This window comes from Corvus hawaiiensis, chromosome 17 (genome assembly GCF_020740725.1).
Source record: "Corvus hawaiiensis isolate bCorHaw1 chromosome 17, bCorHaw1.pri.cur, whole genome shotgun sequence".
In the NCBI taxonomy this organism is placed as follows: Eukaryota; Metazoa; Chordata; class Aves; order Passeriformes; family Corvidae; genus Corvus; species Corvus hawaiiensis.
In genome coordinates this window covers 4,125,189-4,141,593 of record NC_063229.1, presented here as the reverse complement: position 1 = coordinate 4,141,593, position 16,405 = coordinate 4,125,189, and the positions used below count along the sequence as shown (strand labels likewise).

Genomic DNA, 16,405 nt, shown 5'->3' with positions numbered 1-16,405 from the left:
GGACAAGGCTCCCTAATCAGGGCTGGGGGGCAGAGGTTCTATGGGGTAGGCAGGGGGTGGGGTAGAAACCAACTGGCCAGCTGGGTACTGGGTATTACCATACAGAAACAAGGCGTGCTGGGGGTGGTTCACTTTGTCACCATGACCCAGAGGAAGGTTGCTCATCTCTGGGCAAGATCATCCTGCCCTCAGGCCTCTCTCCTCCAAGGGAGTGCAGAGGGCTCCTGTGCCAAGGGCTCCTGTGCCAAAGGCTCCCAGCCCTCCACAGTCCTACTGGGAAACAGCAGCCCTGACCCGTGTGCCCTTTCTTCCTGGAGCAGGGCTCACAGATCTCAATGCCTTGATTATACAGGCAGTGACTTGAGAGCATGGACAGAGCCAGCTCGGATCTCCTGCCCCATCCCACAAGCTCTCTTTCACTGGAGTAAGCTCTTCCTAGACTGAAGCAGGGCATCCATAGCCACACTGTTACCAGCATGACTTGGTAACTGGTGAGGATATCTACCTAGGGCAGGAGACTGTGTCCTGGCCCTGCTTCCAGGACCGCATATATATTTTATTGCTGGGAAGGGAAACCCCAGCTATAACCCAATTTGCAGGCACATATCTTCCTCCTACAGCTACTCCCAAGTGTTTTGGGACATTCCTGACCAAGCTGGCATATTTTCAGCTTCCCAGAGAGCATCTAAAGTGGCAAATCCCTGCAGGATGGGAGCAAAGCTGTGCTTTGTTTTCAGATGCCGATCAGACCTCATCATAAGGAAAAGGTTCTTCCCCCAGAGGGTGCTGGGCACTGCCCAGGCTCCCCAGGGAATGGGCACGGCCCCGAGGCTGCCAGAGCTCCAGGAGCGTTTGGACAGCGCTGCCAGGGATGCCCAGGGTGGGGTTGTTGGGGTGCCTGTGCAGGCAGAGGTGTTGGACTGGGTGATCCTTGTGGATCCCTTCCAGCTCAGGGATATTCCATGATTCTATGAGGCTGCTGCCTTGACAAACCCCGAATAGGAGTCTCAGGCTGTCAGTGAAGCTCTTGTGATCCCAAACTCTGGCATTTCTAGGTTTTGAGGTACTTATGCAGTGAAAGCTTTAGCTTGTAGGAGCAGAAACACATCTCACCTTTGCCATGGATATTTGACTGTGGCAAGACTCCCTGGGACACTTTGTGGACGTGGTTTAGCGGTGGGCTCGGAATGTGGGAAATGCCGGGAGGGAGCAAAACCACTTTGGTTACAACACCTGAGGCACTGGGGCTGAGCTGGGGACAAACCTATTTGTCCTCAGATATTTTAACACTTTAGGGGGGTACAAGTATTGTAAGACCTTTGGGGTTGTGGGTACAGGTATTTTAACATCTTTTGGGGATACAGGTATTGTAACACCTTTGGGGGTGTGGGTACAGGTATTTTAACATCTTTTGGGGATACAGGTATTGTAACACCTTTGGGGGTGTGGGTACAGGTATTTTAACATCTTTTGGGGATACAGGTATTGTAACACCTTTGGGGGTGTGGGTACAGGTATTTTAACATCTTTTGGGGATACAGGTATTGTAACACCTTTGGGGGTGTGGGTACAGGTATTTTAACATCTTTTGGGGATACAGGTATTGTAACACCTTTGGGGGTGTGGGTACAGGTATTTTAATATCTTTTGGGGATACAGGTATTGTAACACCTTTGGGGGTGTGCACTGGTATTGTAACACCTTAGGGGGAGCGGGAGACCTCCGTGGAGGTGGAGAATGCGGACAGTTGGGTCTGTGAAGGTTACACCCCGCAACTCGGCTGTAATCCATCACTGAACTAACACGCACCGCACCTCCCCTCCCTCCACATCCCCTTCCTGCCCGGCTCCCGGGGCGGGCCGGGGGAGGCCGCGCCCCCGCTCTCGTCACGGCGAGGGCCGGGCCGGGCCGGGCCGGGCAGGAGGCGGCGGGGATTCGGGCCATGGTGGGGATCCCGGGAAGCTGCCAGTGTAAGAGCCGGGATCGGGGCACGGGCGGGAGGCAGCGCTGGGCCGGGGCCGAGCGGGGCCGGGCCGGGGGGAGCGGGGCTGAGCCCCCGGAGCGGGGCGCGGGAGGGGGACACGCGCTTTGTATCGCGGTCTGTAATTGTGTGTGTGGTTCGTGGGTGTTTCTCAGCGTGCGGCTTCATTGCCCCGAAGTGTGGGCCTGGGGGACCCCCACCCGCAAGCCCAGCCCGGCGTTCCCCGGGTTTATGTGGAATTTCCAGGCTGGATGGGATTTGGCGGCCGGGAACAAGGGGTGCAGCCCCCCCCCCCCCCCCCGCTCACCCCTGGGCAGGCGGCTGGGTCCGGCAGTGCCGGAGCTCAGGTGTTGGAGCCAAAGGGAAAGGTTTGCACCCTCCTGGCACTTCCCACATTCCCAGCCCGCCGCTGGAACACGTCGGTAAAATGTCCCGGGGAGTGCCACCACAGTGGATACCCGGGACAGAGCTGGCCACGAGTGTTCCAACCCCTGCAAACTGCGGGCAGCGACCCGGCACCTGTGTGCGTGTGAATCCTGTGCACATAAATCCTGGCTTTGGCAGCATCCTCTCCTGCTTGGAGCTGGGAAGGTGGATCTCTTCAGCTCCATTTGCATTAATTTCCCAAAACTCCTGGGTTTGTTGCCAGAAGTGTTGTGCCCTCTGCAAGCCAGGAGGTTGGCAGGAGAGCACGTGGTTAGCCTGTTTTTCAATCTCCTGAGCGTTTTGTGGCCTGTGCTTGTTTATCCACAACTGGGAATGGAGAATGAGCCCATCCCGGGATGAGGAGTGAGGTGCCGGACGGAGCCGGGGTGTCTGTGTGTAGCAATGTCCATTGCACATGGGCTGGATCACGGCCTCAAGGTGACTCTGCGGATAAGCCATAGCTCAGGAAAGGGAGAAAAGCAGTTAAAAGCACATCCCAAAGCTCAGGAAATTCAGGAATTTTAAAATGAAGTGTGATTGCTCATAGGGAAGCAGTGTAAAGATAGATGCTGATGCTAATGTGGAAACCACTCTGAAAGCTGCATTCCCGATATGGAGAAGGAATTACCGAGTGACAGAAGTTGCAGCGGGTGGTTTTATACTTTGTTGTGCTGCTTGATGCAAAGTGTGTGGGGATGTTGAAGTGAGGCTGTTACCCCTTAAGGCAGTTAGAAATATATGAGTCTGGCAAGGCACGTGGACTTTACCCAGCCAGTGTCCCAGGTGCCTGGAGAGCGCACCGTGGTGGGAGAGCCATGTCCACATCCATGTGGCTGTGGAGAGCCCTGGCACCTGGCTCCCAACCTTCATTTGTCAGCCCTGAAGAAAAGGGCCCACAGAAGGAGCTCGGGTGACGTCATGTGCTTTAACCCCGCTGTCCAAAGTCAGCCCTCTGTGCCCCATCTCCTTCCCCCAAGCTCCCTTTGAAGTCACATTGGAGAAACAGGCGCTTCTGAGGGTGTTGCATCTCTCCAGCCTTGCACACCTCTCTTTGAATGAGACAAATTCCACACTGGAGGTGCCTGGGCTTTTTCACTGCCTGCAAGGGGAGTCCAGGAGAGCTGGCTTAGGCTTTGGCAGTGAGGAGTTGGATGAAACAAATCCCACACAGTGTGTCTGCTCGTGGTGCAGCTCAATGGTGTATGCAGAGACTGCTCGGACTCCCTGCTTCCCTCAGACTGAGCACAGGGAGGACAGACAGACCTTTGAAATCCTGCTAAAAATCATTGAAGCTAAGGGAGACAGGGATCTTGTGCCTCCATCATAGGTTCAGGATGGGTATGTGAAACCAGTTCCTCTCTCAGCTGTGACACTTTCTGCAACACAGGGCAAGCTGTTTGAATGTTTTATTGGATCGTGGCAGGAACGTATGGATGTGTGTGTAGCTGTTGAGTTTTGCAATATTAAACCATGTCTGAGATTAGGAAGGAATTGTTCCTTGTGAGGGTGGGGAGGCCCTGGCACAGGGTGCCCAGAGAAGCTGTGGCTGCCCCTGGATCCCTGGAAGTGTCCAAGGCCAGGCTGGATGGGGCTTAGAGCAACCTGGGCTAGTGGAAGGTGTCCCTGCCCATGGCAAAGGGGTGGAACAAGGTGGTCTCTAAGGTCCCTCCCAGCCCAAACCAGTTTGTTATTTTGTGATTAGGGCTTTTCATCTGGGCGCTGCTGACAGGACTGCAGAAGCAATCACTGACCTTATGGCAGCAGGGACAGCAAAGCCATAGCCCCTGGCAGGAGAGGGTGAGGGCACCTGGAATGCTTGGAGTGGGAGCTAAGGTGTTATTTTTGTGCAGCTTTAATGTGCCTGTGGCCCAGCATCCATTGGGGAATGCTAAGGATAAGCCTGGTGAGCCATGCAGCTGCTTTATAAAGATAAGCACATAGATATGGGCTATAGCTATCAGGACCTTTGTAGATAGATCAGGTAAGGATGTCCTGTTAGTGCCAGCTGTTAACAGCCTGAACGCTGACACAAGACATCACTTAGTTCTTGAGCCCAGTGTCAGCCCAAGAACACTGCTGGGGTTTATCTTTGGTCTCAAGAAAGTAATAATCAGCTGTAGACTCATAATTTTTATAAATCTAATTATCTGCATTGCTTTGGTTATCAGCCCAGTGATTTCTGCTGTGTTACACAGATCCTGGCAATGTCAGGAGGTTGCTTGATTCCTTTGGGTGTGTGTTACAGAGAAGTGGATCAGTGCTCAGTGTGAAACTAATGATGGGGAAAAAGAGAAGCAATGAAGGAGTGCTTTGAAACTTTGGGATGTTCCAGTTTGAGGCACATAGTGGCTCTCATGAATATGCTCTTCTTACATTTCCAATGGGCAGAAATTGGAATGGATCATTCAGGGACTTAGTCTTGATTTTCATATGCCGTAAAATGAAAGGCTTAAGGTGTTCCTCTTCCTTTGTGCCAGTGTTCAGGAGAGTGAAATAAACTGACATTTTAAAGCAGTCAGCGAAAAGAAAAAGAGTTTTTTGATTTGCAGGGACTCTGAGGGTCGAAAAGAGCTTGTACTTGGGGTAGAGCTTGTGGAGTTGACTCTGCTGGAAGCAGGACTGGAGTGGAATAGTGAGCTGAGTGCTTGCCATCTGCCTGAGCTGCCAAGGAGTCACAGGCACCTCGAGAGGCTGCCATGAGCCACTGGAGGGGGGGGAACTGCTCAGGTTTCTCTCTTGCTGGCAAGAATCAGAGATGAACTCTTCCCTTTCAGAAGAAGGAGGTGGCTGTAAAACTCAAAAAGGTGAGAAGTGAATCCATCTCTCCCCCTCTGATGTAGAAAGTCCCAGGGGAAGGGTTTCCACCCAGACAGGTGATTTACCTGGAGCTTTTCCAGAAAACCACAGTCCTGAGGGCACTTGTCCAGCCAGTGTCTGGGACTTAAAACTTGTCCTGTGTCCCTGTCACCTTCCCATCTCTTTGTGCCACATCCTGTGTGCACATCCTTGTTTGATTCAGCTACAGAGGTGTCCTGGGCGTCATTTTGGCTGTATTTTGCTCTCCAGGTTAATCAACCCTGACCCCAGAAGTCAATTAAAATGTCCTTTACTCCGTGTCATCAGAGAGCGCCACTAACTTCTACAGGTAGCAGCTTTTCTGGCACTTGGACTTTGAGGTCAAACTCTGCACATATGTTTTCCTCAGTGACGTGCTTTGCACACTTGGGATAATTTAAAGGATCAGACTGTTCAGGCAGGGATTTTCTCCAGTGTAGATTTATGTTGGTATTTAAGATAGTCATTGCTATTAGCCCTCAGCCTTGGGTTGCAAGGGTGTTTTCACAAGGTACATGGCATACTCATGGCTTGGCTTTGGGGCCATAGGTGACACTTCAAAGCTTGCTAAAAAATATTTGAAAAATATTATAGAACTCTCTCATTACAGGTATGGTTTTGAATAGAAAAATGCAGGATTAGCCTTTTTTTGACTGTGGATATAAAATAATCAAACAAATACTTAGTGAATGCTTGCAGACTTACTGCTGCTTTTGTCCAAGTGGTTTCGATAGACACACCAGTTTGTTGGCATCAATACCAGCTTCTCCCTGCTTAGCTGTACTTTTTAATCCTCATGACCTCTTGGGAGTTGGCTTTCACTTCCTAGTAGTGCACCTGGTTGTTGTAGCAGGAAGTTCCTCCAAATATATCACCTGACACGCTCCCACCTGGCCTTTGTGTGTGTTTGATCCCGCCTTTTCTGCCAGGAGGCAACAAGAGGAGGAGGAGAAGGAGGTATAAAGCCCTAAAGGAGATAAAGCAGGGAGGCTGTACATGTTTGGGGTGTGTGGGAGTGGGCTGGTCTGGCCAGGGACTGGCGAGGGGTGGTTGGGTCCAGCAGTTGCTGGCACTGGTGGCACTGGGCTGGTGGCACACAACAGCCGGGCAGTGCTGAGGAGCCAGTCCAGGGACCCTCCCTGACCCCCACCTGGTCAGCAAAGACTCTTCAGTCACTTTAACAGGAGTGGTGAGCCCACAAATGGGCCTTGCAGCTCATTACATCCCGGCTGTCTTTTGTTTGTTGCCAACAAATATTTGCTTTGTACTTCTAACTTATGCATCCTGCCTGCGGAGCCTCTCCGGACCTGGCCAGAGGTGTTGGATCAAACAGAGGTGGAAGAGGGGCTGTAGTGTGGGGTACAGCTGTAGGGCCCCCATGGTCCTGGGCAGGCAGAACTCCTGGCTGTCTGCTTGGAGCACAGGCAGCTTCCTTTTCTTAGGTGAGTATTGTGGGCTGCAGTATTCTGTGGCTGTGTTCCCGAGAGCGAGCATTTCTCTGAGCCTTGGCTAAGCAGAAACTTAAATTAACACTTTTTTAAATGATGGGGACAGCTCAGCCTGTGGCGTTTCCAGGTGTGGATGAGATTAATTTGCTTATCTTAGTTGAGGGCAGGTAATTACTTGTGCAAGGGAGGTACCAGAGTCAGGATGTTAAAACACAAAGAAGTCAAATGTTCCTCTGTTCCTCCCCCGTTGTGCGAGCTCGTTTGCATTAAAACACCCGTCTGGCAGATCTGCTGCAGGAGCCTTCCCTCCATCTCCTCCTCCTCCTCCCTGATTAGCTTTGGTGGGGGCCAAGAAGCCACCGATGAATTCTGACTGGAAGGAGCTGAACTTTGAGGGGAGATGAAAAAAATCCCTCGAAACATTTGCGGCCCTGGCAGCGCGTCCGCGGGTCGCTGATGGGGTTTATCTTCTGACATCATGAGGATCTCTGACATTTCTAGCTTAGAAACAATAACTCGCCTTATCCGTCGTCATGTTTTTCTAATTAAAGACAAAGCTTGGTAAATATTTTTTAAATGATTGAATTTCCCAAGTATGGAAAACACATGTCGGGAGTCAGGCTGGCTGCGTCCGATGCGCCTTTTCCCACCACGTCCCTCGGAGCACGCGAGTGCAAGTACAGATTTAGAGCTGTGGGTGACAGGTTTATCTGGGATGATTGGCAAGGATTTATAAACCAGGAGGGGATTTACTTTGCTCTCCCTCCCTCCTCTTCCCCCTGCTCCCCCCACCTCCCCGACCCCCGTCTCAGAAATAGGAAATTGGGATCACATTAAACCCTAATTGGTTTGGCTCCAGCGCTAGTTCGGTGGCTGCCAAATAGTTAATTTATTGCGTGAGAGTTTGGCCATGTGTTGAGAGGCAAATTTGCTTGAAGCAAGGCATCTCTGTAAACTCTACATCCATTCCTGTGCCAGGTCCTGTTTACAGCATCTCTAGAGCGGGGTGCAGGGGTTGCTTTCCGTGCCCATCCCGGCAGGACAGCGCAGAGGACGCTGCGGCGGGGCTGCCGTCCCGCCTGCCTCACTCCACTGCCAAAACGCTCTCAGGAATTGTTGCCTAAAAGAGCTTAAAGTGGTTTTAGCCGGACTTGGCGCTCGACGTTCAGAAACTGCCAGCTAGCTAAGACGTGGGAGGCTCTCAGGAGAATAAATGCATCTGTTTGGGAGATAGCAGCAGGCCTGGGCTGTCACCGCGGAGCGGGGCCAGGTGGGGAGTCCCCGGGGGTGGAAAGATGGCTTTTCCTGGATTATGTGAGCAGGGGCAAATGGGAAGCTGGCATATCTGGCTGCCCCACTGAAGTCCTCGTTGTTCCTGCCCTTCTCCGTGAGGCCACTTGGACTGGTGACTGTCGGACATCCCAGATTTGTTGTCACTCGCTCTTGGACCTGTGGCATCTAGTGGTGTTTGGCTCCTGCGAAGTTTTCTGGAAGTTGGGCTCCAGTAGAAGGGTTTGCAGAGGTTTGCAGGACAAGCAGCACTTGCTGAGGCCATCACTGCCTTCCCCGGCACTTGACAGGGAATTATTTGGATATAAGAGGATGCTGCAGCCAGAGTTAAAGACTCACTGCTAGCGCGCCTCCAGTGTGGAGTGTGATTTGAAAGAGGCTGTGTAAGGAATAAATCCATGGCTGTGGCATTTTCTTTCATTCCTCGCTGAGTTAAATAACAAACTTTGCGTAAGCGAGCTGCTTCCAGCTCTGAGGCAACAGAATTATCACCGCCGTGCTCAGCAGAGCCCTTTCTGTGTCAGCTGCTATTTCCATTGTGAACTTGATACCTGAAGGCTCAATATTGTGACCCTTTAATTTTCAGCTGCTGAAACGTCCCCTGCAAGCTGGCTACAGGGGAAGAGCTCAGAGGGGAACTTGCAATGGTTATGCAGTGGGAGCAGTGTGTTTCTTTGGGTATTTCTTAAGTGCTGAGTGTTTAGGAGAAATTGATAGGTAGTAGCAAAGCACATTTAGCAATACTTTTCCTTCTGTAGCTCTTGCTTCCTGGGATGTAATAAAATCCATTAAGTTCTATTTATGATCAGAGACCCAGTATAGTAATAGTTTTATTTGGATAATTATGGCTGTTCTACCAATAATGAAAATACTGCGCACTTCCAGGCGTACTGCAATGTTTAGAGGGGTACAGGGTTGGCACAGCCAAATGTTTGCCAGTTTTGCCGAGGAGTCAGAGAGATACCAGCTCAAAAAACCTTGGATCAAGCTAAGTCCCTGTAGGATGGCATGTCCTGCCCATGGGTGCCACGTTGAGCCATGCTGCTGTGGATTTTCCAGCCATCCACGGAGGTGCAGCAGGGTTAGGCAGACCAGAAGGGGGCAAATTGGACAGGTATCGGAAGCAAATGTGGTGGTTTGTTGTCATCCCCGGGTCTGAAGGCAGGTTCAGCTTTTTCAGCCAGGAGCAGCCACTCCCCTCTTGTGCATCTCCTGCCTCGTTTGAAATGCAGCCACTTCTGGGATGAGCTGCTGTAATTACTTTAAAGCACATCGTACTTCCACCACTTTTGGCAGGAAGGAAGGAGGAATACTGTGCTCCATCGCCAGACAAAATAGAAATCAACAATTGGGATTTTTCTCAAAGAGCAGATCTATCTTCTCTGCCATTAAATCCAAGTTGGATGGGAGCCTTGTACCCATTTTGCTTTCCCGGTGCGAGCGTGTCGTTCTGCAGCTCACAGCCCGTGTTCATGGGAAGATTTAAAGCAGCAGATTCTAGCCAGGAATTCTTTCTAGCACTTTGCTTTCCTTCTGCTGTTTGCTTCTCTCTTCACACTACAGATGCTGATGGATCACCTTCCGTGGTGAGTAAGGAGACACACTGTACTTTACAAAAACTGCGTCGTCCTCAGGAGCGTTCTTCCAGAGAGGCATTCCCACTCCTAACCCAGCCTGGGTCAGGAATTGTGTCACACAGTGGCTTGTTCATATGACTCCCATATCAGGGACTGCAAATCAGCCCGCACTGGGATCGTGGTTGGACCCCCTGCATCCATTTACTGATGTTTATTTACCTCTCGGCTGCAAAATACCTGATTTCAGATTACTGCCCTTGGCCCACCTGAGTTTCCACATTCCAGAATACACTGGTGGTGCCCTTTTTCCCCCCCCCAGGGGATGTTTTTTTCTGTGAAAGCTTGGTTTTCCCTCTTTATCTAGACATGCTGAGCACCTAGGAGTTAATTTGATGGAATCTTCTGAGGGAGAGCCTTGGTTTTGCACTGCAGTATTCCAAAAACATTCCCAGGCACTTTTCTGGCTGTTTTCTTCTTGTATATATTTGTCTCATTGAACAACCCTTTTTTTTTTCCTTTCCTGGGTAGTATTGATTTTAGCAAGAGGGAAAATAGGAAAATAAAACCTCTTTGTGCATTTGAATGGGTAAATGACTATCAGAGCACATAAACTGTTGAGCAGCTGATTTTTAGATGTTTCTTGATTTGTCCTCTAGCAGTTTTATTTAAGTTTTCAGTCACTGCAGTTACTGTTTTCATCAGGTTTTATTTCCCATTTAATAATTACAGCAGTTCCCCTCGAGCCCTGTACCTCTAATTAAGAAAGCTAAGTTTGAGATAAATTTAATGGAATAAAATTAGTTATATTTTTATGGTAAAATATGCTCAGAAAAAAACACTTGTAGACTCAGTCAGTGCTCCTGAACATTCTTTACCTCATTTTGATCCTCCATCAGTGCTGAGGACTATCCTGATGGCGTGAGGACAGGTGAGCACCAAACACCAGGATCTCATCCATGCAGGAATTCTTGCCTTCAGTCTCACAGGTACCAAACAAGATTGTTTGGTTGGCATAGAATCTCCCCTTTTCCCCTGTGCACGTGTAAGGATTGCCTCAGTTTCCACCAGCATTGCACTTTTACTGTCCTGCTGGTGCTCTTGCTGGTCTGAGGTGGCCCAGGAAGCCCTGGAGAGCCTGGCAGCACCACACAAAGCCAGTCCAGGACTCTGGGCAGGTTGACCCAAGTTGCCATCCAGGCTCTGAGAGCCCCTTTTGGTGAAGGAGAAGCCAGTGGACAGATCTCCCTGTGTACACACAGCACACCAGGAATTTAGATCTGTCCAAAAGGCCATGCTGCTCCGAGCAGCAGCTCCGTGAATGGAGATGCACCTCGTCACACCTGTTTTATAACACAGGAGCAAAATATTCAGGGCATCTAAATAGTTTATAGCCCGACAAACAAATTCTGGCAGTGGGAGCATGAGTTTCCATCTCATTAAGCTGTTGGCAAAGCCCTGGTAATTCCAGTCACTGATACAGCACAGGAATTATCCCTCAACACGACTGGTTGTGTCAGGTCAGAGCATCACTGCTTTTTCTCAGCAGTTGTGTGTTTGTACTTGAGGGGAAAAGAAAGTGTTGAAATGTCAATTCATTGGGTTCTTCTCCTCCGGTGCTGGAGCAAGGTCTTGTGAGGTCAGGAAAAAGTGTCTGTGGATTTCTACACCTAAGCTGTAATGAGGAATTGTTTTCAAGTCTTTTTTTTTTTTTTTTTTTTTTTCTTTTGTCATACAAAACCTGACACAGATTCTCAGTTTGGCAGAGGCTCGAAAGTTTATCTTGGAGCTCAGCAGCTGTGCTGCAGCCCAGGTTGGCTCTGACGCAGTTCCTGCCATCTCCCAGCTCTTTGTTGGGCTGTAGGAAATCACTGAACTTTTAGAGCCACAGACTTGGGGCAGGTCAGCTGTATCATGGCCATTCCCATTTTGGGAAGTGTGCTGTGAGTTGGATAAAAGGAGCTGGATGTGACGGTGTCCTCTGGCTCCTGTGGCAGGCAGAGGTTGAGGCATTTTGTTGATGGAGTAGCACACATGTCCAGAGGCATGGGAAATTTGCCTGCAGCACTGGCACTACAGCAGTTTGCTCTCCCTGCCACATGTTACCTTCCACAGCTTGAGAAGCCACATGCAAAATTCATTTTAGAGGTCGGTCATCCAGTCCCAGAGACTAAGGAATGTTGTAGTAGGGCTTTTCTAAGATTTATATGCTTTATCAAAGGTCCTATAGTTTTCTCATTAAAGCAGGATTATCCTGGTAGGATTAGCTGTTCTGCATGGGTGAGGAAGACAGGCACTCTCCATTTTCATAGTGAACTGCTCCTTCCTGCAGAGGGGCACTGAGAAACAGGAGAACTGGGGGACCCAGGGATGCAGGTGTTTGGAAATGGGACCCGAGAGGGGCTTTTACAAATGTCAGCTTGATTTGATTTGACTCCTGAGCACATGAGAGAATTGCAGCAGGCTGCACCTCCAGCACTCCTTACCATCCAAACATCCCAGGCCCGAGACTTGTCCTGGCATTTAACAGCCTCCTTGGTGCGAACCTTAGGGAATGAATTCACAGCTTTTCCATATGCCAAAACAAACAGGCAGGGAAACCTTTTAATTTGCACAAGGATCTTCTGTAGTCAATACAAGTTGACCCTGCAGGCTTTCTGGAATGGATTCCTGTCAGTTTGGCCTTGCAAGATTTAATTTAACCCTTAAATTATCTCCTTTTCCCCCAAAATTTTATTACATAGACTCCCAGAATGGTTTGGATTGGAAGGGTCCGTAAAGATCATCCTGTTCCAAACCCCTGCTATGGGCAGGGACACCTTCCACTATCCCAGGTGGCTGAGAGCCCATTCCAACCTGGCCTTGAGCATCTCTCATGGATTGTTTGTCCTGTGTGACTGCAATACTGAATTCAGCTCAAGTCACTTGGAAATGACTGCTAAGTAACAAACAGCTGCTTTTGCTGATGCTGTAGTCTCCAGACATCTGGAGCCTGTTGGGAAGTGGGTTTGGGGTTTTTTTGAGTGCACTGTCCCCCTCTCCAGTTTGTAGTGTTTTAGTTATATACTCTTGTGTTCTTAATATAAATACTGCCATCACTGACCAAGAACTTGCAGGAAAATGGTACAAAGAAATGCTGAAGCTGCACTGCTAGCCAGGTAGATGTATGACACTGCTGCTTAGTTGTAAGGAGTCTCCAAGAAGAATGAACTGTTGGGCTGAAAGCCTGCTCAGACTGCAGTATTGATTTGAAGAGAGGTGTTACTTGACATGAGTGTTGTAAAAATCCCTCAGAAAACAGTCCTACTACTTCTCTTGCTCTGCTCATCGTGACATTCCCTAGAGGATGAGTATTTGTCAAATGTTTTTCTAGAGAAGTGAATTTCCAAGTACTCACTCTGGAGCTTGGAGCACCAGGTCAGACATCAGCAGTGAACAGCACCAGGCTCTTCCTCTATCCCAAGGGAGGCTCCTGCCAGCCTGGAGCCGGGCACATCTGCCGCTCTCTTGCTGGTTGGGTTGGTGTAGCCCAAAGCTGGTGTGTGAGAAATGCAACTGTTGTAAAGGTACAATCACTGGAGCATCCAGTAGTGGTCTGCTCTGAGTACAACCTCTGCTAGATTTAGCACTCCTTTCCACATCTTCAGGAGGTTTTTGGTGGCTGGTCAGTGCAAAGCTGCCTAGCTGAGCTTTTCAGGTTCGCTGGGCTCAAAAGAGGCAAATTATTTACTACAAACACAGCACTTACAGGCCTTAAATAGGGCAGGAGCTGCTGTAACTCAGATCTCCCCTTGCAAAGCAGGGCAGGGCTGTGGCTCACCAGGTGTTTGCCTCCAACTGCAGCTGCTCCATCTGCAGAACCAGGTGGAGATGTTTGGGACATCAGGAAAACACAGCTGGGGGAAGTTAAGAGCAGCCCTGGGAGGTGCTGGCTCACCTGGGCAGAGCACACCCCAAAGCAGGGTTGGGGGCAATAAACTCAGCTTTGCCTCAGCTGCAGCCCTGGGTAGGATTAATGAAATGAAGAGGAAGTAAATACATGATTGAGGTGCTTTAGTTTTGTTTTAGGGGGTTTTTTTTGTTGTTTTGTTTTAGTTTTTTTCCTTAGTAGTAACAGCCAAATTAAATCAGCTCTTTCCAGAATGCTGCCATTGAGCTGCCTCTGCCCTCAGCTCCAAACCCCCTTTTGGAGGAGCTTTGCTGATGAATCTCTCTTTTCTATCTCCTACTCCAGGTTTTTATTCTGGTTTTTTGTCTCTTTATTATTTGTCCCCCATAGTTGTTGTTGGAGGTTTTTTTAATATAACTCATGGTGTAGAAAATGAAGATTTTGATGACTTTTAAAGTTTCAAGTTTAGTAAATCTGAGGTTTGGATTGAAGGTAATTTTTGTTCTCTTGCTTTTTCCTCTCTGTACATGTAAATTACCTTCCCCATACACATGTTTGGGTTCTTCTGGCTCTTGAAGTTGTCTGAACACGTGTGTCCAGTGTGTGGGGTAGAAGACACCTGACTGCTTTAATGTGATGCTCTCAGCAAATGCTCCTTTCAGCCTCTTGCAAAACCTTCCCTTTGAACTTCCATTCTCTTGCACAGGGATGGTGACACCTGGATGTGAAATGCTTGGATCCAGGGCAGGCTGCTCTTCAGTAATGGTTTCCTGCTAAGAACTTAGGAGGGAAAAACAAGTTTGGGGACCTTTGCATGGCTCTTTCCTCCCCATCTCTCCGACTATACTGGGAATTTTGTTGTTAGTGCTGCTGGTTGATATGGAAAGAGCTTGAATGCCCAGGGAAGGAATGGAGACGTGCAGCTTTGGCTGAGGGGGGGTCACCCTAAATCTGTGCTGGGATCAGCTGTGGCTGAAAGGGTTGGGGACAGCTGTGGTGGTGTTGGAAGGATCTGATGCCTGCAGCAGTTCTGAGTTTCCTCTTCAGCTCAGTTGTTTCAAGCTTCTGCATGTTAAATCCTGGAGGTTTGTAAGGCTGGGTGGGTTGAGTGCTTTGCCAGCTTGGTTTTCTCCAGCCCTTTCTCTAGAGAGAAGGTAGCTGTGGGGTTTTGAGACTTGGTTTTCTGTACCTGTTGTGTTTTGTTGAATTAGTTTGCTTCAGAGGGATCTTGTGATTGGATCATTCTTCTGTTGGAAAATGTCCATCTGTCAAGACAGAAACTTTCCTTGGGAGCAGCATGTTCTCAGGAGATCAGATACCTAGGTACTCCATATCTGTCTTTACGAAACTGTACAGCATGGCCTAAATAAATATTTACTGATTTGAGTCTTTGGCATCCTGGTAGAGCTTTGGCTGCTTGACCTTTGGCTGTCTTCATGTCCTCTTCTTTTGTGTAATTTTGGAACAAATATTGGGGTTTTTTTTTTGTTTGGTTTCAGGTTGGTTTTTTTTAATAACCATGTGAAAGGGGAAGATTTTAAATCCAGGCTTCACAAGATAGGGTCGTTTAGGCCCAGGGCTCCAGTTTTTGAAGGCAGTAAATGATGTTCTCAGCTCAATCTGGGGTTGAGCTTGGGGATGGATGGATCCTGGTGGATCCAGCAGCACCACCAAACACTGCTGTGGTCCCATTCATGCCTTTATTGGGAGGATGACCCACCCCAGTGTGACCAGCTGAGCTTGGCTGTGACTCTTGGAGGAACAGTGTAATGGGAATGACAAGAGAGTTGGGCCAGAGGAGAAAAATTCATGTTAGCCTGAATATAGCTTTTTATCCTCTTAAAATTCTTCTGCTTCTTTGAAGTGTGAATCCCAGATGCTACAAAAGTATTTTTCCAGACACGGCTGTGCTGTCTTGCTGTGCATTTTCCACCAAATTGCTGAATTACTGTTCTCCTTCTGGCCTTCAATTTATTTATTTTTTTTTCCATAGCTTTATCTATTTGTCTGGATATTCTACATGGCTAAAACTCCTTCCTGTCTCCCATACCCATCTGAGCAGTCCCCACGAGGCAGCATTCCCACCGGGCTATGGCAGAGGACAGGAATGCTGGCTTTTTTTTCCAGGAAACTTGTAAACACGAACTTCCTGTTGACACGAGCTGTAAATCTGCAAATAGGCTCTGCTTCCGGCAGGAGGGGAAGGTAATAAAATTTCAGGTCCTTGTTCACTGCTCCTGGTCTTCCTTGAGCTGCATCCAAGCACTCCAGAGGCAGTGGAAGTGCAGAGAACCTGCTGATTGCTCTGTACCTCTGGAAATGAGTCTTTCCTTTTATTTTTTCCCCTTCAGGCACCCAAAGACAGATGCAATGCTAATAGAAGCCAGTTGGAGAATGTCAAAACCCTGATGTCTCCAAAACGATGCTTTACTGCCTGTTTTCCCCTTTCCTTTCTCCCTGCCTCTCCCACCACTGAGCTGATCTTCAGTTTTGGGGCGTTAACTCTGTCCTACATCCACACCAGGAGTTTGGGATAATGAGCTGGCCAAAGTCTGGCAGCTGTTGGCAGGCCATGCCATTAAGTTCCCCATGGCACACATTTTTGGGAGGCTGATGCATGCTTTAATTCTGGGTGGGTAACAGGGGCAGGTAGCAGGCACCTGGGCAGGTGGCTGAGCTTGCTCAGCAGATTCCATGGGCCTCCAGTGGTTGGGCTGACAGTGATGATTTTTGGGATCAGCTCTTGGGGCTGCTGGGGATTCTCTGTGCTGTCAGGCAAGGGGTGGAGGCAGGCAAGGAGCTGGAGATGGTGGAAGCAGAGAGTGGAGAATAAGCAAAAATAAGGCAAAAAAGCAGATTGAAGAAGAGCTTAAAAGCATGGTAGTGGAAACGGGGAAAAGGACACAAAAAGGAAGAAGTGGTTACAGGACATGGAAACAAGGAGCAAAACAGGCAGGATAAA

At 49.1% G+C, this 16,405-nt stretch overlaps 1 protein-coding gene across 4 annotated transcripts in view; it reads left to right on the top strand.

Annotated features, from left to right (window-relative positions):
* Window positions 1-1,905: 1,905 nt before the first annotated feature.
* CBFA2T2 (CBFA2/RUNX1 partner transcriptional co-repressor 2) overlaps window positions 1,906-16,405 on the top strand; it is a 58,435-nt gene continuing 43,935 nt past the window's right edge. For all 4 annotated transcript variants that reach the window (XM_048321661.1, XM_048321659.1, XM_048321660.1 and 1 more), the window contains exon 1: window positions 1,906-1,970. In XM_048321661.1, the coding sequence (XP_048177618.1) occupies window positions 1,943-1,970 (28 nt within the window). In that variant the 5' untranslated portion in view covers window positions 1,906-1,942. The remainder of the gene's footprint in view (window positions 1,971-16,405) is intronic.